The sequence below is a fragment of the Hakea prostrata genome, chromosome 8 (assembly GCF_041222555.1).
Source record: "Hakea prostrata isolate BN-2017 chromosome 8, UWA_Hpros_2, whole genome shotgun sequence".
Classification (NCBI taxonomy): Eukaryota; Viridiplantae; Streptophyta; class Magnoliopsida; order Proteales; family Proteaceae; genus Hakea; species Hakea prostrata.
Window position 1 is genome coordinate 3,249,795 of NC_142607.1, and position 25,232 is coordinate 3,275,026.

Here is a 25,232-nt window from a genome sequence, read left to right on the forward strand (position 1 = left end):
TTCTTCTTACCAAAAGCAAGAAAAGAAAAAAAAAAACCATTTTCCTTCCCCAGTTGTTTTATTTGACCCAAGAAAAATCTACCAAAAAAAGAAAAAGAAAAAATCTCATAGAAACATGCTGAGGCGGCGCTGGTCTCTTACCCGCTCTACAGAAACACTGGTTTCTATTGACTTCAAAATTTTCATTTTCTCCTCCCTGTTTCCGTCTTTTGCGCCCTTTTATCTTGTAGACTAACAGACAGTCGTGGCTCTTCCTTGCCGGTGATCATCACTGAACTTCGATCCGTAGTGGGTAACTGCTGTTGTTGCCGTTGGAGCTTCTTTTGTGATTCCATAGTCAATTCAATTACTGTCATCATTCTAGTGTTGGATGCATGTGTGCTTCGTTCAAGAGAAACGCCAGTGAAAGAAGAAATTTGTCGCGCTCTGGTTTTCTGGAATAAAAAACCATGAAATCAGGTAGATGTACCGACTACTGGGCTGTTTCTTTGTCCTTCATTTTTCCTTGTAGTGTGCCTCAATTGTTGCCTTGTATTACTTCATTTTTGCTTCTGGTAATTATGATAATTCGTCAAATCTCTCGCTCTCTGTGGGGTTATCAAGTACGACTAACCAGGGTTCACTACTTTTCTCTTAAAAAGAAAAGGTTTTCCCTATTTGTAATGGTGATGATGTTTGAAACCCATTTCACCCGTGAAGATTTTCAGTGAAGAGGGATCATTCGCTTTGTGGGCTTCTTCTAATTATATCATGATATTAGGTAGAATCACTTAATCATGCTTGTTTGATGAATTGCATATTAGTATTTAACAACAAGGGATAGTGATGTGCCAGGTTTCGGCAGGTTTTACCCAAACTGATATCAAGCCATCAAACGCCACTACACTTCAAAATTAAAAGGACGACCAGAAAGCATAAGTGGAACTGTTAACAACTATTTTGGTTTTGCAAGACTACCGAACTACGGTTTAAATATTTACTTGGTGGATAACTCTGATCAATTGGTCTGCAGTTTAACACGCTCTATTCCCATTCTTGTTAATTAATAAGCCAAATGCTCGTGGGCAAAATGATGGATGGAACTCTAATTTGGAAAATGCATTATCCTAGTTTTTTTTTTGGCATGGGTAGATTGAAACCCATCCCTACAGAATTTTCATCCCCTTTTGCTAGAATGATATATGAATGACTTCAAGGTTTGATTTGTGGTGGAGGGATCAGCTACTATAGGAGTAATTCACCTGCCTATTCCTTTTCCTTTGGTATTAGAATACATAATTCATGTAAAACATATTAACTGAGCATTAAGAATGGAACTTTAAATTAAAATAAAACCCTTTGTTATTTAAAAACCCTCTTGTTCCAATCATAGTTGTGTTTCTACCTGTGGTGGGGTTGTGCATCTGCACTTGAAACCCATCAGGACAGAAGAGGCTGTTCAAATTTCCGACCAAGTCACTTTGAGTTAGGCTTTTATATAAAGTGAATGGTAACAGTTTCAACAGGTTCAGGGTGTTGGACTTCAGTCTTGGCGAGATGCCCAAATTTTGATCAAAACCTTTTTGATTCTTAACTTCTCTGTGGTTTCGACTCCGTACCACCAAAACACAAGGTAGAAATTGAGATCTTGTTAAGACCATTAACAATGATCCAGAAATTGAGACCTTTGTAAGACCATGAACAATGATCTCTCATCACTTCACAGTATTATATTGAGCTAATTATGAGAAAAACAATTAAATTTGGTCATTTGCAGATGATATCATCCAATTTGGAAACAATTAACATTTTTGTCACCAATAGATATAAATTTCATGGAGCAACTCTTCCTTAGAGTGTTCATATCCATGTTTATCAGTGAAAGAAGGTTTGACTAGTAGTTCTTTTTTCATCATTCCAGTGAGGATCGCTGATTAGCTAAAAGGTTTGTGACTGACATCAAGTTATGGTTGTTTTAATGTGAATACAAAATCAAATGAAGGTTCTATCTTTGACTTTTGGAAGAGGACCATCTTTAATTATGGCTAATCTTTACGTATGTTCTTCCTTTTTGGGGGGCAAGGGCGATCAATTGATAATAGCTCTCCCAAGTTGTGTTTGTTAACTAATAAGTTATTCTGTAGTGTTTGGATCCTTTTCTATCTCATAACAATCCTTCTCCAACTTCTATCTCAGGGTTTGATATTAATGAGTTAAATCAAGAAGCTCAGCACCGCTGGTTGAAGCCTCCTGAAGTACTATTTATTCTACAGAATCATGAAAATCATCAGATCATGCAAGAGGCCCCTCAATTACCATCCAGTAAACTTCATATACCTTGTGTTTTGTTGCAATATAGTGCTTTAACTTTATCCTTGTCTGTTAGACTTTTGAATTTCAGCTCTTGGCATTCTTAGTGTAGATTCCTGTCTCGCACATTATAGCATCTCTATATGACACATTTCTCAACAGGTGGGTCTTTGTTTCTTTTCAACAAAAGAGTCCTTCGATTTTTTCGTAGGGATGGTCATGCGTGGCGAAAAAAGAGGGATGGAAGAACTGTTGGGGAAGCACATGAACGGCTTAAGGTTTGTCAAAGATGTTGATGTGGTTATAGTTGTTAACATTGATATTGTGGAGAACCTTTATGTTTTATGATGCTTTGAGTGCAAAGCTATACCGCATTATTGATTAAGATTACTGTCACTCGCAATGGTAACAACCATTTTAAGAACAATCCCTCCACTGCTTCAAAGGAAGGGAGTTCAATTCAAATATCTTAATAATTAAATTTGGTACTCTATGAATATTAGTCCATAAAATTTTAATTCTAAAAAATCTTAACAGACTGAGACATTACAACAGTACTACTGCTACATTCTGTTTCGACCTATTTTACAAACTATTAATGAACCTACAACTCTACAACCCAATGCCACTGAGTCTCATTTGTTTCAAACATAAGAGGGGGGCAACCAAGATATATAACCAGCCAATTGGCCATTTGATGAAATTAACTTGTGTTTAAATTTCTAAGTCTTGGTCTCCATGGATGGATTTTGGTATGAGTTTCCAAATGAATTGGTTGTTTGATTTCAATCTGAAGGGCATGGGCTGAAAGTGGCTGCTTGTGCATCTGGAAGATCGAAGTTCAGGACCTCTTCCACCATTTTGTTCTGGGCAGCTTCAGTTGTGTCCTATAGGTGCTTCAGCTTTGATCTGCTTCAATTTTGTTTATGTGATTCTCAGTTCCTTTGCTTGAGGGACTTAATGCTTGGAGTTTGAATTTTTCATCTCTGATTCTAGTGCTAAAACAATTTTTACATGACAGATCAGATTGGTAATAATAGATGCCCGGCCTAAAACGTTGTGTTATGAACCCTCATATACTTCACATAATCAACTAATGTTGCCTTAAATGGCAAAACACATATATTTGGTATATTCCAACCCGCAGTAACAAGTTACTCCCTTATAGAAATCTTGATCAAATTGATTTCTTTGAAAAATGATATTAAAATGCTACTAGAGATGTTGTGCATCACCTGATTGTTGTTCTGATCATAATCTGGCTATCTCACATTGAGGGCTGAGTGTTTGATTACTAGATGAGGAAAGTGGTCTCAGTTTTAACATTAGCAAATTTTGTGCATTTTAGAAAGTTTTTTCTTACTTTTATGGTAGGAATTGCATTAGTAATTTACTCTGCAGATAAATCATTTTCTTTGATTGAAATCATTTAGCTTGTGAAATGAACTTTTTTTGGGTGTTGTCTTTGTGACAAGGTCGGGAATGTTGAAGCTTTGAATTGTTATTATGCACATGGTGAGCAGAATCCCAATTTTCAGAGGCGAAGCTACTGGATGCTTGACCCGTAAGTGTCATACTGTAAAGCTCTTCAGCTATAATTTCAAATCCTCCTTGCCTATCCATTTCTTGTGGGTATCAAGTTTCCTTGTTCTTAGCATAGACAACTGATACATGGTTTTCAGTTTCACCTTTATGCAAATGTGTTAGGCATAATTTGATAATTTTCATGTAAACAAAGATTTAGTCCATTTCACAACAGGGTGGCCATCTGGCTTTCTTCCATTTGTGTCATCGATATGTATTGAGAAGGACAATGTGATAGAGTAGTTTTGTGGGAGTACACTCTCTTCTTCTTCTTCTTCTGTGTGTGTGTGTGTGTATGTGTTGTTGTTGTTGTTTTGGGTACAAAGGGGCTTTATTAAGCCAGGGGATGAGGATATTAATATGCCTCAACAAGAGTTGAACCCACGACCTCTTCACTAAGAGTTTGTTGGTTTCACCACTAGAACAGCTTTGCATTGGCTGGGAGTACACTCTTTATCTTGATTGTTTTGTCTGCATGGTGTGTTTATTTAGTTTTGATCTATTTTACAGGGTGGTGGTTGCTATAAATCTGGCAGGTGATGTAACCTCTAGGGGAGAGTTTGCAATTAATACATAGGAGGAAGATGCAAGCTTAGATGGAATAGGGTTGACCTGGGGATAATGGATATTTCCCATGGCTATTAAAGAAATCCTTGGGATAATGTTGGACACTTGGACCTTTGAAAATATTTGAGTTCAGATCCTAATACATCAAGCTTGTATTCTTTGATCTTCTTCATATTTGAATTTAAAATGTCTTCTATACGTTTTTCCTAGTCAAAACCCAACTGAAACCCCAAATTATGATTACCAACAATCAATTTGGTGTTATGCCTGGAAGATCCATGACATAAGCTATTTATTTACTTATGAGATACATGAAAAGATTTGGAGATTGCAACAAGATATCGAACTTCTTGGCATAGAACCAAATTGGTTTCCAATAAAAATAGGTTTTTTTTTTTTTTTTGGTCTCAGGTGGGTTTCAATTAACTGTCTCCCGTAACTTGGCTACTGCTATAGAAGAGAAGTCTCCCAAGTAAATATATGGACATAATTAGAGATATGCATGATGGTGTAGTAACTAATGTAAGAATTGCGGTGGGTCATTGATCATGGTCGTGCGTTCCCAGGTACAATTGGAATTTAGTTACACAAAGGATCAGCTTTTAGCCTTTATTTGATTGTGCTTATAAGGGATGATTTAATTTGAGCTATCCATGATCAGGTACTTGGCTTATGTTTTTTGCTGACGAGTCAAAAGTAGGGATTAGTGCCAACTTGGAGTTATGGAGATCAAACTTGGAATCAGGAGGTTTTAAGATAAGTAAAATAAAGAAGTATATGTTGTGTAACTTCTGTTGCACTAACATGGACAATGAGGTGGTGCAAGTGATTAAAGTATCTAGGCTCAATAATAAATGAAAGTGATACAACATGTGATGCTTGGCAGATAATAAAAATAGGATGAATGGAGTGGAGATGTCTGTCTGAATAGTTTTTTTTTTTTTTTGGATGAATAAATAATTGAATTGCTGAAAGCAAACAAGAGCACATGCATAGAGGGGAAAGAGGGGGATGGGGAGAATTCCAGTCAAGGAGGGGACTGGAGAGAAGATGAGAGACTCCAAGAATTAATAATCAACCTATTTCTTGGAGAGTCAACAATAGGGGGGTGGGAAAGAGAACAAAGCCTTGACTATCATAAATCAACATACACATTCCTTCAAAATTTTATAGGACTGTCATTTGACTGGTAATGACAGAAAGTTTGTTGGAGTTCTTTCTGGTCCAATAGATGGGGAGGACCCCAGAAGTCGAGAATTGAAGCCTTTGAAACATGGTTTCAGTTGTTGATTAAGCAGGTATACAACAGGCGAAGGTGGTAATGTAATGGGTGGTTAAGGAATACTGCGAAAGAACCTCATGTTCAGCTTATAAGGACCATCAAGATCTTGATCTGCAGCTGGATAATGAATTCAACTGGATGCTGGTTAGGTGTCAGTTAAACTGTTGATAAATTGTCAAGGCAGGGATTTTGTCATCTAGACTATGTTCTCTAGATGATATGGTGGATTGAGTTAGCTTTCTTATGTTTGTCTCTGTGCTTGAGATTTGTTGTTCTAAAGGTACTCTATCTGATTCACATATGTATGTTGCGTGGTTTATGTCTACGTGTATCTTTAACAGTTTATTTACCTCCAAATGAATTGTTAAGGAACAGTTTACTTATCTATTCTAAGCTACACTTGGGGGATAGAATTGAGTAGCATCTGAAACAACTCTACCTAGAATATATTTTGTTTTTTAATTGAAATTCTATGGAATTGTATATCATGAACTTGGTAACTACAAATGTGAAATATGTTAGCTCAATAGCAACAGCATCCTGTCACACAATCTAGTTTCTGTCTGTCAGATTCTAAATATTCACGTTGGGTCTCATAGAGTCTTTTCTTTGCAGGGCGTATGAGCACATTGTTCTTGTTCATTATAGAGAAGTCAGTGAGGTATGCTATTCATGCTGATTAGGGGCAGGGAAATCACATGACAGTTCAATTATCTGAATTCATGAAAACAATGCTTCAGCATATTTTATATTTTCTTTTCAAGTTTTTATTTTAAGTTCAAGTTTGTCTCTGTTGCATATTGCATTTGTTTATTCACTTCCGTGCTTTTTCCTTGTGGTGTTATTGTTAAAGTTTGTGCAGAAGGGTTTGTCCCCTTTACACTTTGACCTGTGAAAACTACTGTGTTCATTTGCTGGTATATGGCTATATGCTGAGCAATGTGCATGGATTGGTAAATAATTCAGTGATGTAAGAAAAATTAAGTGGACTTAGTCTTCTATGACACATATCTTGTTGCTGCTGAAGTGCAGGAGTTTGTTTCAGCTCTAAAAGTCCAACTGGTCTGCACTGCACTGCAGAACTGTTATTTCTTGATGCAGTGTTCTAACCTTGTTTGGTGTAGCCTTGTAGGATTAGAAATAATAGATGGTTACTAAGGGTGATTGTAGGTGTTGTCTTTCTCAGCAGAAGGTCTTTTGTGTAGAAACCAATGAAATGGGAGTTTTGTTACACGTACACGTAAGGCTTATAACAGCAAGGTTCAAGATTTTGTTACCGAAATCTTGCCAAAACCTGGCACAAATTCTACGAATTTTCAGTGGTATGTTTCGATGAGTTTTATGCATTTTATTTATTTTTCTAATTATCTTTGGAGAACCTATTTTAGGGCCTATAAACACATATCCATGGTTAGTTTGGTCAGACAAACAACCCACAATGGTCTTTGGATTAGCACTCTTGTTTGTGTCTATTTGATCAAAGCTGAATGTATTTTCACACATCTAAACATTCTTGAAGCATAAATTCAAATTTATGGAAATCCTATTTTAGGCTATATTAACACATTTAAAATGATCATATTGTAGAAATAGTTACTTAAATTGATGCTTAGTTTTTCAAAATTCTTGATATTTCGTATTTCGGACTGAAATTTCATTGAAATTCCAGTCAACCATGCAATTTTGTTTCACATGTGTTTCGTTTCATTGACCTTAATACATCCAAAATTTAAATTTCGCAAGATTTACACCATGCTTATAAATCACACAACGATTTTACAAGACAAAGGCTGGTCTAATTCTCAATTTGCTATCTAGAATTGTAATTTCAATGAAATTTTACCTAATAGTAATTATTAGGTGCATAATATACTCCTTTTTATGCTTTCTGTTATTTCATTTATAGTGAGTGGCGAATAGTACAATCCTGAGTTGCTATGTCAACACTAGGTTTATTTTGATGTGTTTACAGGGAAGGCACAATGCTGGATCACTTTCTTACCAGTCACCAGGCTCATCTTCTACTCCAAGTCAGAGTACTAGTTCTTATACTGTTCAGAATCCTGGCTCTTTGTCTGGAACTAGTGAAGTGTATGAATCATCTCGAACTTGCTTTAGTCCAGGATCTGTGGAAGTCAGTTCAGAGTCAGTTGCCAGGACTGATCTGGATCACTTGGATCAAATGGGGACATCAAGAGAGTTTAGTAGTTCATCCGAGCCTGAGGTCAACAAAGCACTTCGAAGGCTTCAAGAGCAGTTAAGTTTGAATGATGATGACTTAGTGGAAGACCTTTCTTCATATTACATTCAGGAGGAGAAGACCAAAAATTCAGGAATCCTAGACTTTGAAACAAAGGTCTCTGAACAGGACAAGTTTGAAGTTTTACTGCATGGATCTGGGTCCAAAATTGGTGAGCAGCATTATAGTTGGAATGCTGAGGGGCTGGAGAGTTCAAATAACCGCCAGTTGCTGCAAGATTCAGGTATATATTGTTTGTTTCTGTCCAGGATCATCATTGAAGGAAAATAGAAGGGGGAAAAATGAAGAAAAAAAGACTTAATCACACTTCCTGATTCATGTTGGTGCTTGGTGGTAGTACAGGAGCTTCCCCTCTCCATATATCTTGTATATAGTATTCTGGGTGTTGGCAATTTTGCTACGTTACCAAATTTATCATTCCCCTGCAATTTCTTAGTAATCCTTTTTGCATTTTTGTTGATCTCTGATGTTCGCTTGCATTATAACATATTAGATTTATTGTGAACTGTGAATCTGATATTGAACAATTTAGATACCTGGTGATAATGGGCCGGCTTTCGAATTGAAACTGTGCTCCTCAGCGTAAGAGCTTTCCTGATTTCCATAGATATTCTGGCTGCAGAATTTCTGGCTTTAGAAGTGAAGTTTGGAACTGTGCATAGGCTTTCAAATTTCTCTGTTCAAGAGAGCTCCTTGGCTTGGGCTTTTGATGCTTATATGTTAGAAGTACAAGTAGCTGGGAGAGCTTTAGCCATTGTACCACATCAATTGATCCAACTTAACAGTGCCCATTTCGTGTTTGTTCTTTGGTTGATGGTGATGCTAGGGGACAAGTTGTTAACAGAATCTGCTGATTCTGGTCTATTCAAATCTTATCTTATCTGTATAAGATACTATATCGAATCAACAAGTAAATTTTTTCAGTATTAGTACTTGCAAGAAACCATACTTCTAAGATCATCCTTTATATATATAATCAGTTGATCTCCTTTTCATTCAAGAGATATTTTATGTATTATTTATGCATTGTCTTTTATACTTCAAAACTGTACTTTGTATCCATCCTAAGCATTTCCACTTCTCTCATAGTACTTTGTTCTCTTTATAATACATAATATCTTTTAGAGCATTCACACACACTCCAAATTAAGTTTTAAAAGTACACGCCTGCAATACTGTTAGAACCATGAGTACTAAAGGAAAATGGGCCGTTATATGACTAAGATAAAGGTCAAAGACCTATGTGCCCTTCTATGTTTCTGATCTTGTTGTTAGCTACCTTACACGGTTCATTTCAACTCTGCTGTCCCTGATTCTCTTGTTTTCACTGTTGTAATGGCTTCTCATCCATTCAGGGCTTTCAATTGTTTAGATCTTTCATCATTAAAACTATTTCATTTGTAATCTTTCTTGGAATCCTCTAGGTTGTACTATGACAATCAGAGTGACTGTCAGTTTTCTATGACAGTCTATATGTCCTGTATATGGTCACTGATGCTTATTCTGCTCCTCCAGCTGCAAGAAAATACCAGTCTGCTTTCATGAGATTCAATGCAAAATGCTGGCCTAGGCCTTAAGTTTTCTTGTAGAGTTCATCTGCCAGTGAAAATGTGAAATACATAATGTCAATTGCCAATCTCTTGCTGTGAGCTGTATTTCAATGATTAAGGGCTTGTTTGGTTACATGAATCCAGAGATTTCAAATCTCTGAATTCATGAATCTGAGAATTATACCCGTTTGGTTGTAAAAATCTCTAGATTCATGAAATCTAGAGATTCACCTTTTTACACTAAAAACGTGAATCTGTAGATTTATGGGTAAGGGGTGAAATCCAGAGATTTCAAAAAAGCTATACATTTGCACATTCACAAAAATCACGTCTATCAAATAGTTTTTTAGGATGAATCCTCAGATTTCATTCCACAACCAAACATCTAATTTTATAAATTATAACTCCATAGATTTGAAATCTCTAGATATTTGAAATCTCCAGACTCATGTAACCAAACAAGCCCTAAGTCATTCCAGGGGACTTGCGGTATGGGGATTTTTGGGATTTCATCCTCATTGACTGGTTACATCATTCCTGTTATTTCCCTTTTTCCAGGGGACAAAATGGTTATGCTACAATGAACTCTTTCAGGGTTTATTTACCAATAAAACTGATGAAGGTGGAACATATTTTGAATCTTATGGTGATGGTAATTATGTGAACTCTAAAAAATTATTGAGAGGTTTAAATAAGAACTCTGAGCAGCAGGTGGCTTTCTCAGGTTGATAAATTCTTGTTCGGAGGATGTTAAGGCAGCCTTGACTGTTACATCTCTCTTCTGGTCATCCTTGGCTGAACCAAGATCAACCCCATCATGTTCCATATGTCCAACTGTTGGAAGTATGATTAAGATTTCCTAATTGGAGTAGACTTTTCTTTTAGTTATATCTTTTGTTTTCTTATATTCTTTATATTGGTTTCATATTTTTTGTTAGACTAGGTTTCCTAATATCTAGGATTGGGTTTCTATTCTATTTGCTTTGTATTTCCTTATCCTACCCAAAATAGGTTTAATTAGATTATAATTGTAACTACTCCATTGGAGCCTATGAATGAAAATAACCTTCTAAGCAATAATTTCTTCAAATTCTAACATGGTATCAGAGCTTAATTTCTATTAGGGAAGAGAGAGGGAACTAGAGGAATCAAGTCCCTCTCTTTTCCCTCATTGCTGCCGCTGCTACTACCCCTTCCCAACTATTGCAACCTGAGTCATTGTACCACCAAAACCACATCGTTGCAACTTGAAAATTCTTGCAGAATCATCGCCTTCTACTTTTTTTTCTCCGTTAAATGCAACCTGAAACTCATTGCCTCTTCTTCTTCTTCATCTTGCAACCTAGAACCTTCCATCGAATCCTGAATCACCTCTTGCTGCTGCTGCAACCTGCAACCCTCCATCAAACCTCTATCGAAACTTCACCTGCTGCTGCAACCTGCAACCTGCAACCTCCATCGAACCTGCAACCCATAAATACCATCACCCAAACCTATAATTAGCTAGGGTCACTTCTCTTTTGATTTTCTTCTTCTAATCACCATCGAACCAAAACCAGAACTTCTGCCATCTTCAAAATTGCAAGAAACATAGTCTGCAAGAACTTCTTTAGCCATTGATTCACCAAAATCACCTTCCAAGTGAAGGCATTTTATACTTCTAAATCAGACCAGACCAGCTTCCATTTAACCGACATGGACCAAACTAGACCAGGGGTCTATTTGTGAATTTGCAAATATCCAGGGATCTTTTTTGTTAATTCACATATATAGGGGTTTCTTTTGTGACTTTGCATATATACAGGGGTCTATTTGTGATTTCCATATGTCTAGGGTCTTTTTTTGTGAATTCACATACATTTAGGGGCTTGTTTGTTATTTCCCATATATCCAGGGTCTTTTTGTAGTTTCCCATATATAAAGGGGTCTCCTTTGAAAGAAAAAAAAGAGGAAAAATATGCTGTCCTTTATCCTTAAATCCTATTTACCCACTTTTTAAAAAAAATTTCTTTCACCTCACAGTACTTCTTTAACTTTTCCCTTTTTCAAGTAACTTATTTAATGATTTTTTTCTTACTCTGATTTCTATCCATCCATTTTCATGCTACTTTCATCTTTTCATTGCCATTTCTTCCTTTTCAAGTTTACCCCCAAAACCCTTTTCTGCTTCAACCTCCACCGCCACCGCAAATAACCTTGCCTTATCGCCTCTTGCAGAAAATACCATTTTACCCCTAGCCTCTTTGCCCCTTGCGAATCCTAAATTCCTCCCATTGCCTTGTCCCGCCAGCCCAAGCCCATCCCCCATTCCTTTGTCTTGTCAGCCCAAGCCCATCACCCATAGCCTAAACTCTCCCCCTCTCTCCAAGCCCATTACCAATGGGCCTAAAGCTCTTATTAACGTTGGGCCTCCCCTCTCTCACCCTCGTGGGCCTCCTATCTCCTCCACCCCCAACCCACCTCCTCCCAAATCCTTAAAGCCTAAATCTAAAAACCTGCACCCAACCCGAGACCTTAAATCCTAGCCCAAAACCCAGGATAAAAATCACCTTTTAACCCATCCCGCTCCCCACTCAACCCTCTACATGGCTTCAAATGACCTCCAGCCCATCTTCCTTGACCCTCTGTCCCCTTTAAACCAAAACCCTCCTGCCAATGACCCAACTCCTCCCTTCACTTCCGTTATCCCTTTCCCCATCCCCGAGCCTTTCTCCCCCTCTTCTAGCTCCTCTTCCATCAACCCTGATATATTTGAAACACCATTGCTGCTTGTTTCCCCTCTGTGTGAGAATTCCTCCCCCCCAACCCTCTCCCCCACGACGATATTGATGCCCCCCTCCCTTGTTAACAATATTTGATTTCTTTATATGGAATGTCAGGGGTCTCAACACCCTTGCAAAACAAGCTGATGTTAGAAACACCATAAAATCTGCTAAAGTCCCTTTTTGTGCCCTTCTTGAAACTCATGTCGAAATGGATAATGCCCATCGGATTGCTCGGTCCATTGCCCCTTCTTGGTCTTTCATCTCAAACTCTTCCCCCTCCATCAATGGTCGGATCTGGATTCTCTGGGATCCCTCGAGATTTCAAGTCTCCCTCCTCCAAGCATCTCCTCAGCTTATGCATCTCAGTATCCTAGGTAACCCCCCCCCCCCCCCCCCTTTTCCTCACCATTATCTATGGTTTCAATCGTGCCGTCAACTGTGGCCCTCTCTGGGAGGATATCAGATCTATCTCCTCTAATTCCCATAATATACCTTGGGGTATTAGTGGGGACTTTAACATTACTAGGTTTTCCCATGAGCGTGTCGATGGCTCCTCTCCAGACCCTAACACGATGGATGACTTCAATGCCTGCATTGATGACTCCGGGATTGTTGACCTCCTTTGGTCGGGCCACCCCCTCACTTGGCATAATCGTTGTTTGGGCCCGTCTTGAATTGCCTCTAAGCTTGATCGATTCCTTGCCAACGATTCTTGGCTTTCATCCTTCCCTTCTTCCCATGCTTCCTTCTTTAACCCCAATCTTTCTGACCATTCTCCCTGCTTTGTCCAAATCTCTCCTTCCACCTCCTTTGGTTCAAAGCCTTTCAAATTCTTCGATATGTGGATGGCGAACGCCTCTTTCATTCCCACTGTTCTAGAAGCTTGGTCTAAGCCTGTCCACCGTCACTCTTTCCCTCTTGTCACTTTCGCTCGTAAGCTTCGCAACACTAAAGAAGCCCTCCGCTCTTGGAACTCCTCTACCTTCGGCAATGTCTCGGATAGAGTCACTTCCTGCCGCTATAGCCTTCACCTCACCCAATCCCTCCTTCAAAATGACCCCTCTAACCCCGCTCTTGCTCAGGAGGAAAAATCCCTCTCCTTTGAGCTTTCTTTCCTGCTTTTCGCGGAAGAAAGCTTCCTTTGTCAGAAAGATAGAATCAAATGACTCGAGCTTGGGGACTCCAACACTGCCTATTTCCACCGATCCCTCAAAGCTCGAAATAACTTCAATACCATCCCCTCTCTCATCACCAATAATGGCACCTGCATTTCTAATCAAGGCCGCATCAAGGTTGAGATCGTCTCCTTCTTCTCCAACCTTCTTTCACCCCTTGCTTTGCCTCCTCGCCCCCCCCTTCCCCCCAACCTCATTAACAAATTCGTTGATCCTTCTTCCATCTCTTCTCTCTGCGCCATTCCCTCCTCTAAAGAAATCCTTCTTGCCATCCGCTCCCACAAGCCCAATAAGGCCCCGGGTCCTGATGGCTTCAGTATGGGTTTTTTCCTTGCCTATTGGGATTTCATTGAGAATGATCTTGTCCATGCCATTCGTAGCTTCTTCCTTAACCCCTCTCAGCTATCCTCCATTAATCAAACTTTCCTCTGTCTGATCCCCAAGAAACCAAGTGCCTCTTCCCTCTTTGACTTTCGGCCCATCTCCTTCTGTAACCTCCTAGACAAATTCATCTCCAAAATCCTAGCGAATAGGCTAAAAAGGCGCTTCCGTCCCTAGTGAGCCCGAATCAATCGACTTTTATCTCAAGTCGTAGCATTGTGGATAACATTCTCCTTTGTTTGGAGATTGTCCGGGGCTTTGATAGATCCTCTCACTCCTCAGCTGCGCTCCTCAAAGTTGATATTCATAAAGCTTTTAACTCTATTCGCTGGGATTTCATCAGTGATGTTCTCTTCTCCATGGGTTTCCCTCCCCCCTTCATCCACTGGATCGAAACCTGTATCTCTTCTCCCCGCTTCTCCATCATGGCCAATAGCTCCCCGGTGGGTTTCTTCCCCTCCCATGTTGGGATCCGCCAAGAATGCCCCTTTCTCCTTATCTCTTCTTCCTCGCCTTAGAGGTCCTCTCCCGTATCCTTCAATCCGAGACTTACCAGCTCCTCATTTCCTCCATTCCCTAGTACAAAGTCCCTCAACCTCACCCATCTTGCTTTTGCTGATGATCTCATGATTTTCTCTAAAATCGATCACTCTCGCAGTTTGAATCCCTCTCGGGTCTTTGCATCAATCTCAACAAGTCAACAAATTTTCTCTCTAGTGTCCTTAATCAGCTCCAAGCCTCTCTTCTCTAGCTCCCAGGATTCAAGCTCGGCTCCTTCCCTGTGGTTTTCCTTGGTCTCCCGCTCATCCCCGGTAGACTCACTCGTCACCATTGCCTGCCTATACTTGACAATATCCGTAAGAAGCTGCAACTTTGGAAAGATAAGCTTCTATCCTTTGTAGGGAGAATGGTCCTGATCCGCTTTGTGCTCAATCCACCTATCTCTATTGGTGTGGGATCTTCTCCATTCCCAAATCTACCATCCACGCGATGGAATCCTTATTCTGTGCCTTCCTTTGGAAAGGGCAGGACTCCACAGTCCACACGCTTCATTCGCTTGATCATTTGGTCTTCCATTTGCCGCCCGACCTCTGAAGGTGGCCTGGGAATCTGATGGATCACTGATGTTAACCTAGCCTGCCTCCTCAAACTCATCTGGAAAATTGCCTCAAAGCATGATTCTATTTGGGTTACTCTTTTCATCTCCGGTCTGACTCCCTTTGGACTGTTCCTATGCCCTCCAACCCTTTATGGGTTTGGAGGAAAATTCTCCTGCTCCGACCCCGCGCCATCTCTTCTATCTCCACCTCCATCTCCTCTGGCTCTTCCACCTCCTTTTGGCTTGATCCGTGGCATCCGATGGGCATTCTCTATAACCACTTTGGTCCGCGCTCCGTTTATGACACCCGTATCCCCAAATCCACCCACATGTCAAACTTCATCTCAAATGGGTCCTGGATTCCTTCCCCCATCCCCATTCTCACAAGTTTGGGAATCTCTTCCCTCTATCACTAGCTCCACTAGAAACTTCATCATTTGGCTCCCTTCCCCCTCCAAATCCTTCACCACTTCATCAACCTGGAACCTTCTCAGATCCCATAATCCCAAGCCCCCTTGGCCTTCATTGGTTTGGTTCAAAGGTTACATTCCCCGTCATTCCCTTACTCTTTGAAGAGCCCTTAACCAAGCCCTTCCCACCCAATTCTTCCTTATTAGCCGCCACATCCCTGCTAATCCAAATTGCATCCTTTTTTGGAACAGTTTGGAAAACCTTGAGCACCTTTTCTTTTCTTTTCTTGCACCTTCTCCAGAACTATCTGGGGAAAAAGCATAGCCTCCATTTTGCCCCATTCGAGGCGATCCCATAGATTCTTACGAGATTGGTCTTGGATTTTGAGAAACATTTTAGGCTCTTCCGTCTGCAATCGAATTGATAAGCTAGTGTTTTGTGCCTTGATCCATCACCTTTGGTGGGAGTGCAATCTTCGGAGATGGACCTCCAAATCCTGCTTTATAGACAGGGTTTTGGAATGCCATCTATTTTGATGTATCTTCTAGGTTGTTGGCTTTGCCCCATCTCCTTGTTGATAATACCCCTAGGAACAAGCTTATTGTTGTCTCCTGGGGCCTAAGCTTTTCTTTCGGTCTCCTAATTAGAGACCTTGTACTCATTTTCCTGTTTTAATATATTTATTTATTCATTCAAAAAAAAAGTTTACCTATTGGTTTAAATTTTCTCTTCTAAGAATTCTTCTAATTACATTCGGGCCATTATCTTACCTTGGTGGACCACAAACCATATCATTTAGGGATTTCCTTTGTCATTGTTTTACCCACGTGTAAAGAGATATCTATAATTCAATGTTTACTTTAAGAGTATTATCTACATTTTTCAGGTTATTATTCAAATGCCTTTCTTTCAGACTTCCTTGTGTAGAATTTGATCTCTGTCACTTTTAGACTTCTTTATGCAGAATTTAATCTCTGTTACCTTCGAAAATTTGTCCCTTACCTTGGCAATCTTCCACTTTGGAGATCTAACATTGCTATAGATTTGACTTTTTTGATTTGTGCAAAACTTGATCTCTGTTTACCCTTGGAGATTTGCCCCTTACCTCTTGACATCTTTCACTTTGGAGATCCAACCATGCTAAAGATTTTGTGTTTGACCTTTGCAGAACTTCTATTACCTTTGGAGATTGTCACTTATCTTGACAATTTTCCCCTTACCTTTGGAGATTGTCCTTTTCCTTGGTAAATTTTCTCTTTAGAGATCCAACATTTCTACAAATCTAAAGTTTCACTTTTGTTGTTGTATCCTAGCAGTTGTTACCCCAAAAAATATTTTCCCTTAGATTTGCGCAAAAATTTGGTTTTCTCAACATTTGAAGATTCTACCTTTTTCTTGGGCATTCTTCCTTGGAGACCAAAAGTTGCGGTAGAGATGAGGACAAAGCAAGTGAAAGTCTAATCTATAAGCTATTAATGAAGTTTGAAGATCAAGTTTTAGATGTTTACTTGGATAGATGTTTTATACTATTTTGACCGAGTTGAGCATGTGTAATATCCATGCCTCAACTTGAGGGGAAGTGTTGGAAGTATGATTAAGGTTTCCTAATTGGAGTAGACTATTCTTTTAATTATATCTATTGTTTTCTTATATTCATGATATTGGTTTCATATTTTGTGTTAGACTAGGTTTTCGAATATCTAGGATTGGTTTTTCTATTCTATTTGCTTGGTATTTCCTTATCCTACGCAGAATAGGATTTACTCAGATTGTAACCATAAATACTCCATTGGGGCCTAAGAATAAAAATAACCTTCTGAGCAATAATTTATTCAAACTTCAACACCAACCTTCAATGTGAGGAACAAAATCTATTTGAGACGGCAACAAAGCATTTCGATTCAGCACTTTGTAACCCTTTCTAAGGTCTCACTAAGTTTATTTGGCTCAATAGGGAATAGCTGAGCAAGTAGAAAAAGGCGAAGTGAGAAGAAGAAGATGTTGTAGGTAGGTTTTCTTTCTTTTGAATATTTAGGTATTGGGGTAATCTTTCATCCAACTAAGGGTAGTTTGGGAGTTAAAAGAATAAAATAAAATGATGATTTAAGAAAAATGACTAACAGATTGGACTAGGGTGTCATTTTTATGCCCACTTGGGGTTTGTGTGCTTCTTAAATTTAAAATTTTTTCCCCCGGGGGGGGGGTTCTATAATATGGCATGATGCCATTTGTTCTATATCATACTTATTGTGTATATGTTTTATACATCATAACCATATCTTGCATATATGCTAAGTGTTTATTTACCCTTTCAAGACATATGTAGCATATCTCGAGTGTCTCCAATACAGTACGACTCTTAGAATCAGCCTTCCAATGTTCCAATACCGATACTTAAACCTTGTTGGTGGAGACCCAAATAATAAACTAAACTGTAGGTCCCTACCTAGGCTATATTTTAATTTTTAAAATAGGGTTCTAATCAGCCGATGTGATTCAGAAATTGGTTCTCAACCAGATACAAAGAATTTTTCAAGATGAAACCAAATTCAGAAGCAAAGTATAATTATAGATCTAGTGTTTAGGCTTGAATACGCAACTAGATTCATGACTGTGGGGTGATTAGAATCAATAGCTGAAAACAGCAAGGATATATGACAATCAGAATTTCAGAGTTTGGGGATAATTGAGAAAAGTTGGAGAAAACATAACACAACTTGCCTTGAGTTGTATATTTGGTTTCATCAGCAGCACTACAAACAAAAGGATCAATCTCTCAAAAGTATATTGTGTTCTGTGACCATATCTGGATATAATATGCTTACAAGGTGTCTATATATCTCCACATAAAAACCTTTTTCCCTATTTCTACCTTAACTGGCCTTGTTTAAGACTTCTGAACAAAAATTAATAGATGTCTAGATTTTAGATGGAGGTTACTGAACATAACTTAGCCCTAGTTACTAATATCCTACGACACATTCTTTGAGGAAACTATGTGTTTCATTCCAATCATTTTATGATAACATGTTGACAACTATGGCCAAGTGTGCAAACATGTCATAATTAATTCCTTTGATATATCAAGCTGAAAACTGTTGTTCGAGATGCACCCACATCAGTATCTCTCTCAATGTCTGTTTATTACTTAATCCATTAAATGAATTTGGGGGTGCATTACATCACTTGCATCATAGTAAAATTAATAAATATCCATGCCATCCCACTATGCATGAGATTGCCTGCTGGTTAAGAGCATGGAAATGCACTGTTGTTTTATTGTAATTCTGGAAATTTCTGTCTATTTGGTTCTTCTCAATACAGTGCCATTATAAGATGTTGATCCCTCCATGTCTATGAGAATATGATGGACATCTCTAACATTTTGTGACCATTAATTCAAGGGGATGTCTACATTGTGACCCCTTGCCTTCGTTGTAAAAAATAACCTCACATTCGTAGCTTCCCAATCCTTCTTTTTTGGCTTGGGAGGTCAATTTGTTCTACTAGCGCTTGGCCCTTTCTATATATATATATTTAACATCTTTAGCTGCTTTTTTTTTTTGGGTCTCTGTTGGTTTGCATGCTTTCTTTTACTTCTTTTCTTTCCTTTTTTTTTTGTTTTGGGGGGGGGGGGGTTGCTCGGGGGCATTCACTTTACCATTTGTTTCCAAAGAAGAGAGAAGTAAGGAGAAGAAAAGGTGTGCCTAACTACTTTTATATTCTGTAGTTGACAGGAAGCGTTTGGGTTCGAAATATATGCTTGAGAAGAAGGATTCTCCATCATGGAAAGAGATGCTGGAATTGTCTTCTCCTTCAACTGGGCTTGATTCTCAAGAGAATTTCCTTAACATACCAGATGTAAATGTGGTGAGTTAATGCCAAATATTAATATATTTTATGTGTTTTGGCTGTTGATTCCTTCTGTGTCAGATCTCTCTGACTCATTGACTTTACCAAACAATTCATAATTCATATTTCAGTAAATTGACATACTATTACACTTCTCCTTTACCCAATTTGTACTTTTCTGAATAAGTAGTTGGGATTTGCAAAACCTGAACTAATTTGGAGGCTTGTACCAATGCAGAAACTTGAACATGTAAAGCCTGTGACCTCAGAAAGGGGTAGGATCTTGGGAAGCCCAGCTGTACAACAGGAAACCTGGTCTTCTCAGTGGGTGGATTTCCATGGAAATGGTTCAGAAAATATGATGAATTACGACACTACTGAGAGTGATCCAAACATGCAAATGCAACTTTCAGCAGCCAGAGAGTTTCTATTAGGTTCTGACAGTTCTCTTGTTTCACCAACTTCAACATCGCTGCCTCAAGTAGTAGAAAACTCCAAAGGATCTGCATATTCTTGGTCAATGTGGTCTGACCATGAAAACATTCTTGAGGTTCCTCTTGGAGGAGATTCAAGTTTGTCTATTGCTCAGAAACAGAGATTCACTATTCAAGAAATATCACCAGATTGGGGATATGCCTCTGAGGCTACCAAGGTATGTTCCACGAAGTCCTATATCATGCTCCAATTTGAATGATACGTCACTCATTTTTTAGTTGTAACCTGAACTGTCTTCAAACTTCAGGACACAGATCAATTTTGTACTCAGAACTTGGATTTTATGATTGAGTTACTGTTCATGCCAATTCTTAGATAGACACCCCGACACATATATGAAGGGCCCGATGTCAAATCCTAGATGAATGTTAGCCATTACATTGTTCTGGGTGATTGGAAGGAGTGTTTCCTTACTTGCTTATTCAGTGTGCATAGGAAAAATGACTTGACTACCTTTTTTTTGGTTGAGAAAGGAGGTTTTTCATTTTTTGAAGGGGGTGGGGGGGTGGGGTTGAGAGTTAACAAACTAAAACACTTGTTAAATTGCTTGTTTATTTGATCTGAAAAATATATGGCCTCTCAAATTATATAAGTTCCCTTTCTTCCATTTAGACGAGGCTGTGTCATTAGTCCTAAGTATCAGCAAACAGCAGCGTGGTTGGGGCTGAAATTATTGGACCCATTGTCTAAGCTACAATATTACAATTTGGTCAACTGTTTAGTTTTTATATCGAACACATTGACCATGGAAAACATAGAGCTTTGAGATTTGGGGAGTCAACTATGGTTAGAAGGCCAAAATTACAAGGGTGTAAGTTTAACACGTGAGTGATGTGGTTGAGATAGGTCCCAGAATTTGCTGCTAGTCCAAGGGTATATTACCACTTAATTTGACTAGATCCGCTGTCCAGATGGTTTGACTGTGGGCCTTAAGACAAGCGTATTTCATTGAGGTCATGAATAGACATTTCCTAATTTTTTTACGGGGAATTATAAAGCGCAGATGTAAGCACAGTGGTAAGTGGTTAGGACAGTTTGGTTCAACCATTGTTGTTCTGGGAAGAAAAAAAATTTGTTCAATTGAGTCCTGATGGGCACTGTAGTACCACTTTCCCAATTTTCTTTCTAATCACACGCAAATTTATAAATGTTCGGGGTCAATAGTCTAAAATTTGAACTATTTGCTGCAGGTCATTATTATTGGGTCTTTCCTTTGTGATCCATCAGAGGTTTCATGGAAGTGTATGTTTGGTGACACTGAAGTTCCTGTAGACATCATTCAGGATGGTGTTCTTCGTTGCAAGGCTCCTCCACATAGTCCTGGAAATGTCAGTCTATGCATTACATGTGGTAATAGAGAATTGTGCAGCGAGATCAGGGAATTTACATACCATATCAAGAAAGGGAGCTGCTCTCACTGTGATTTGCCACAAAAGGAAGTAACTAAAAGCACAGAAGAGCTGCTGCTCCTTGTCAGGTTTTCACAGATGCTTCTGTGTGATCCACTAGCTCAAAGAGAAGATAGTGTTGAATCTGGAATAGATGTACTGAGAAAATTGAAAGTTGATGAAGATCCATGGGGACATATCATAGACACACTCTTGGTTGGTAATGAGACTCCGTTTGGTACCATGGATTGGCTTGTCCAAGAACTTTTAAAAGACAAGTTGCAGTGCTGGCTTTCATCCAAATACCAGGCAGAAGGTGACACACCTGGTTGTTCCCTGTCCAAGAAAGAGCAAGGGATAATACATATGGTTGCCGGGTTGGGCTTTGAGTGGGCTTTAAACCCAATTCTTAACTCTGGGATCCATATAGATTTCCGTGATTTCAATGGTTGGACTGCTCTTCATTGGGCTGCACGTTTTGGAAGGTAAATTAAAAATCTGTCATTTTGATTTAACCATCTGTTTGTCTGGTTAATTTAAACACTGTAAGGGTTAGCATTGAGGTTTACAGCCTTGGTGATCAAGGCTCATGATGAGCACTTCGCAAGTTTTGAGATTTTAATAATTGAGGTACTTTGTGTTTCATACGTTGAAATTCAAATTGGCATTACTGTCTGTTGTCTCATTGCTAGAATGTACTATATAAATTTCTTTATTTTAGTTATCCAGTTAAGTGAAACTTGGACTTGTCAGCCAACCCCTTGTGTGGGATGTTCCTAGTATGCTATTTTCAGTTCCACCTTTGTTGAGTCGTGTGAAATTTCAGCTCAAATGCAGTTGGCCAAGTGGCAAAATAAAGCTTTAAAAATCCAGTCAAAACAATGAAGGTTTAATATAAAAGAATGGGCAGCTGAGGAAACATAGGTCTTATGTTTGAATCTCAGTCTAAATGTCAACAATTAACTTTCTAGACTATTTTCTAGATACCTGTATGGTTGAAATTGCTACACAAACCTTCCATCTAGCAAAACTGGACCCACTATAGCATTTTGCTTTTCGTTGAAAACTTGAAATAAATTTTAAACTTGTGAAGTTGGATGAGATGTCTCACATCATGTCCTGGTGTTGGGATATGCTCTTCTTTCTTGAAGATCCCTAGGATAAAAGTACAAATTATCTGCTATGAGTCCACTTGTAGTCTACAGGAGATATTGCAGTGCCTGTTTAACAAATCAACTCCAAATAGCCTCACTACAACTATATGGTGTTGGTTACATAAACTTCCTTTCCCCATCAAATTCTATTTTGATGCCCTGCTTTTTGTTAACTTAAGCCATGCATAGCATTCCTCGCTACCTCTTCTAAAGTTAAGTTATGCTTGCCCCCTATATTCTTAGCTCCTACAATCTGAATAGAGATGATTAGGCCCTCAAGGGATTTTTGTTACTGCAAATATTGCCATGTTTCAATGATTGTAATCATTTTTCTGTTGCATTTTTACCATAAGCGAAAAGGTCCAGGAGTTGAAAGGTATATGCAGTCTGTGTTTAATCAAGTTTGAGCTTCTAGACCAATATCCAAGAAATACAGCTTTTAGAGATTAGAATCTTCATTCAAAAGCAGTTAGAATCTTCAAGTTATACGACTGAATGCTGTCCTGTGCAGGGAAAAAATGGTTGCTGCACTTGTAGCTGCTGGTGCATCAGCTGGTGCTGTGACAGATCCCACCTCACAAGATCCGACAGGTCAAACTCCAGCATCCATTGCTGCTGCCAATGGTCACAAAGGACTGGCTGGATATCTCTCAGAGTTGTCTCTAACTAGCCACCTTTCATCACTGAAACTTGAAGAAACTGAGCTTTCTAAAGGTGCAGCTGCTGTGGAGGCAGAAAGAACGATGGATAGCATCTTGAAGGAGAGGCTTGGTGCCACAGATGATCAGCTTTCACTCAGAGATTCCCTTGCTGCAGTTCGAAATGCAGCTCAGGCTGCTGCACGGATACAATCTGCTTTTCGTGCGCATTCTTTCAGAAAGCGACAACAAAAAGATGCACTCAACACCGATGATTATGATCTGACTACAGACAACATTTTTGAGCTTTCAGCTGCGTCAAAGTTGGCCTTTCGCAACCTCCGTGATCATAAGTTAGATACAGCAGCTTTGTCTATTCAGAAGAAGTATCGTGGTTGGAAAGGACGTAAAGACTTCTTGTCACTGCGCCAAAAAGTTGTGAAGATACAGGTAGTAGAAGTCCTTTCACAATATTAGTGTACTTTTTCTTTACCTTGCTTCAGCCTTTTTAAGTAAGTTGTTACATGCTCCCCTGCATGAATAGCTTGCTCAGGAAACGGAGTTGTGAATAATGTCAGAATTTGGGTTATTCTCTTCATCCTTGTTTTAAGTGCATGTCTGGATACTCACTTAGAAGGTACCTGCACCATGCACAATGAGGTTTATGTTATTTTTCACTGTGGTCAGGCTCATGTGAGGGGGCATCAAGTAAGAAAGAAGTATAAGGTGATTGTGTGGGCTGTTGGTGTTCTGGATAAGGTTGTCTTGAGGTGGCGTCGGAAAGGAGCAGGTTTGCGAGGATTCCGTCCTGAATCAAATTCTATTGATGAAAGTGAAGATGAGGACATCCTTAAGGTATTTCGTAAGCAGAAAGTGAATGTGGCAACTGATGAAGCTGTAGCTAGAGTCCTATCCATGGTTGAATCCCCTCAGGCACGTCAGCAGTACAGTCGGATGCTTGAAAGATACCAACAAGCTAAGGTTAGTGAGTGAACTGACTTGACAATTGTGCATTTATCTGCGTCTTCTAATTCTATAGACTACAACCTCTAAATTTGAATTTTATACATTTCCGAAGTTTCTCTTTACCTGGGTTTTCATCTTGCACGTTATAACTTTGCGAAATTTAGTTGTGGTTTGGAGGATCACTTTCTGGCATGTAGCTCCTGCATCAGGAAAAGGGCAACAAATTTACCTCCCCCCTGTGCAGCAGTTGTAAGACTAGTGTATTATGGCAGTATGTGTTGATTGGTTCATTCCAAGTACAGATTCTCTACATCAACTCGGTCTGTAATGTAGAAATCAGTTGAACTAAGGACCAATACTACAGCCGGAATTCATCCCAAAAAAAATAAGAAAAGAAAAAAACTCCAGCTAGATTGATGTACATGTTTCTCTGACCTTCCTGTAACAATCGGTTAACAATTCCAGTGGCTGATTCTGTTTTCCAAATGGTCATTTAGCAGATCACTATCTATCAGGAAGAAACTCTCACGGAAATCAACTGGAATAGAAGCTCTTTTTTTCTTTTCTTTTCCACCTTTTGCTCAGTGTTCATTATGAAAATATTCTCTGTGAAAAAACTCTTCCATTTAAGCTTCGCTTTGTGGCAAATCTAAGTATCCATGTTCTCCAGATCAACATTTTTTCTGAGCTTTCTTCTGATCTTTTTCCTTAACTGCAGGCTGAATTAACTGGTGGAGCAAGTGAAGTGGCTTCAACTTCTGAATGCAATTCTGATGACATGGAAAGCGAGTGCATGTACCAGTTTCCATAGGGAGTCCTGAATTAACCTACCAGCTTTTGTTCCCCCAAGAGGCCAATATACCCAACTTTGAAGCTCTGCTTATAGATGGTGATTGCATTCATTTGTACATATATCCATGCTGGTATAGGATTTGATACTAGTGACTCTAGTATCTAGATATGGTTGTTGGATTCTTGATGGTGTGAATGATTGTAATTGTGTAAATGGTTTTTCCAATTGTAGTTGCTAATTTCATGGCCACTTTTATTTTTTGCCTTAGATCGTTGTTACAATGCAGACGTTTTGCCAATTTGTGACACCAGTAATTACAGTACAGAAGAAAGGAATCACTTTACCATTGAAGGGTTGTTCTCTCGGTAATGGCTGGCACTTTTTAATGAGATTGTCACGAGTTCGTCTCTCTCCTGGGTTATATGTAATAATCCCTGTCATCCATTAAAAGAAGAAAAAAAAACAAGTAGCTGTGACCGATCACTAGAAACTGTGAACAGTGAATTTTTTTTCCATTTTCTGAATATATATATAAAAATACCTTTTTTATTTGAAAAATCCCCTCAAAGATCCCATCATTTTA

At 38.9% G+C, this 25,232-nt stretch overlaps 1 protein-coding gene across 1 annotated transcript; it reads left to right on the forward strand.

Annotated features, from left to right (window-relative positions):
* The first annotated feature begins 74 nt into the window (after positions 1–74).
* Positions 75–25,212, forward strand: LOC149006302 (Calmodulin-binding transcription activator protein with CG-1 and Ankyrin domain). Its single transcript, XM_089166297.1, has 12 exons — positions 75–459; positions 2,176–2,301; positions 2,452–2,567; positions 3,765–3,853; positions 6,338–6,383; positions 7,695–8,205; positions 19,094–19,233; positions 19,454–19,867; positions 20,901–21,583; positions 22,764–23,340; positions 23,578–23,871; positions 24,575–25,212. The coding sequence occupies exons 1-12, from the start codon at positions 450–452 to the stop codon at positions 24,665–24,667; spliced, it is 3,099 nt and encodes a 1,032-aa protein (XP_089022423.1). The 5' UTR covers positions 75–449; the 3' UTR covers positions 24,668–25,212.
* The last annotated feature ends 20 nt before the right edge of the window (positions 25,213–25,232 follow it).

Excerpts from the sequence above, each read along its gene's own strand:
- LOC149006302 (XM_089166297.1), top strand. Across the intron at positions 19,234-19,453 it reads ACATACCAGATGTAAATGTG|AAACTTGAACATGTAAAGCC; the intron begins GTGAGTTAATGC and ends GTACCAATGCAG. Across the intron at positions 21,584-22,763 it reads TGGGCTGCACGTTTTGGAAG|GGAAAAAATGGTTGCTGCAC; the intron begins GTAAATTAAAAA and ends TGTCCTGTGCAG.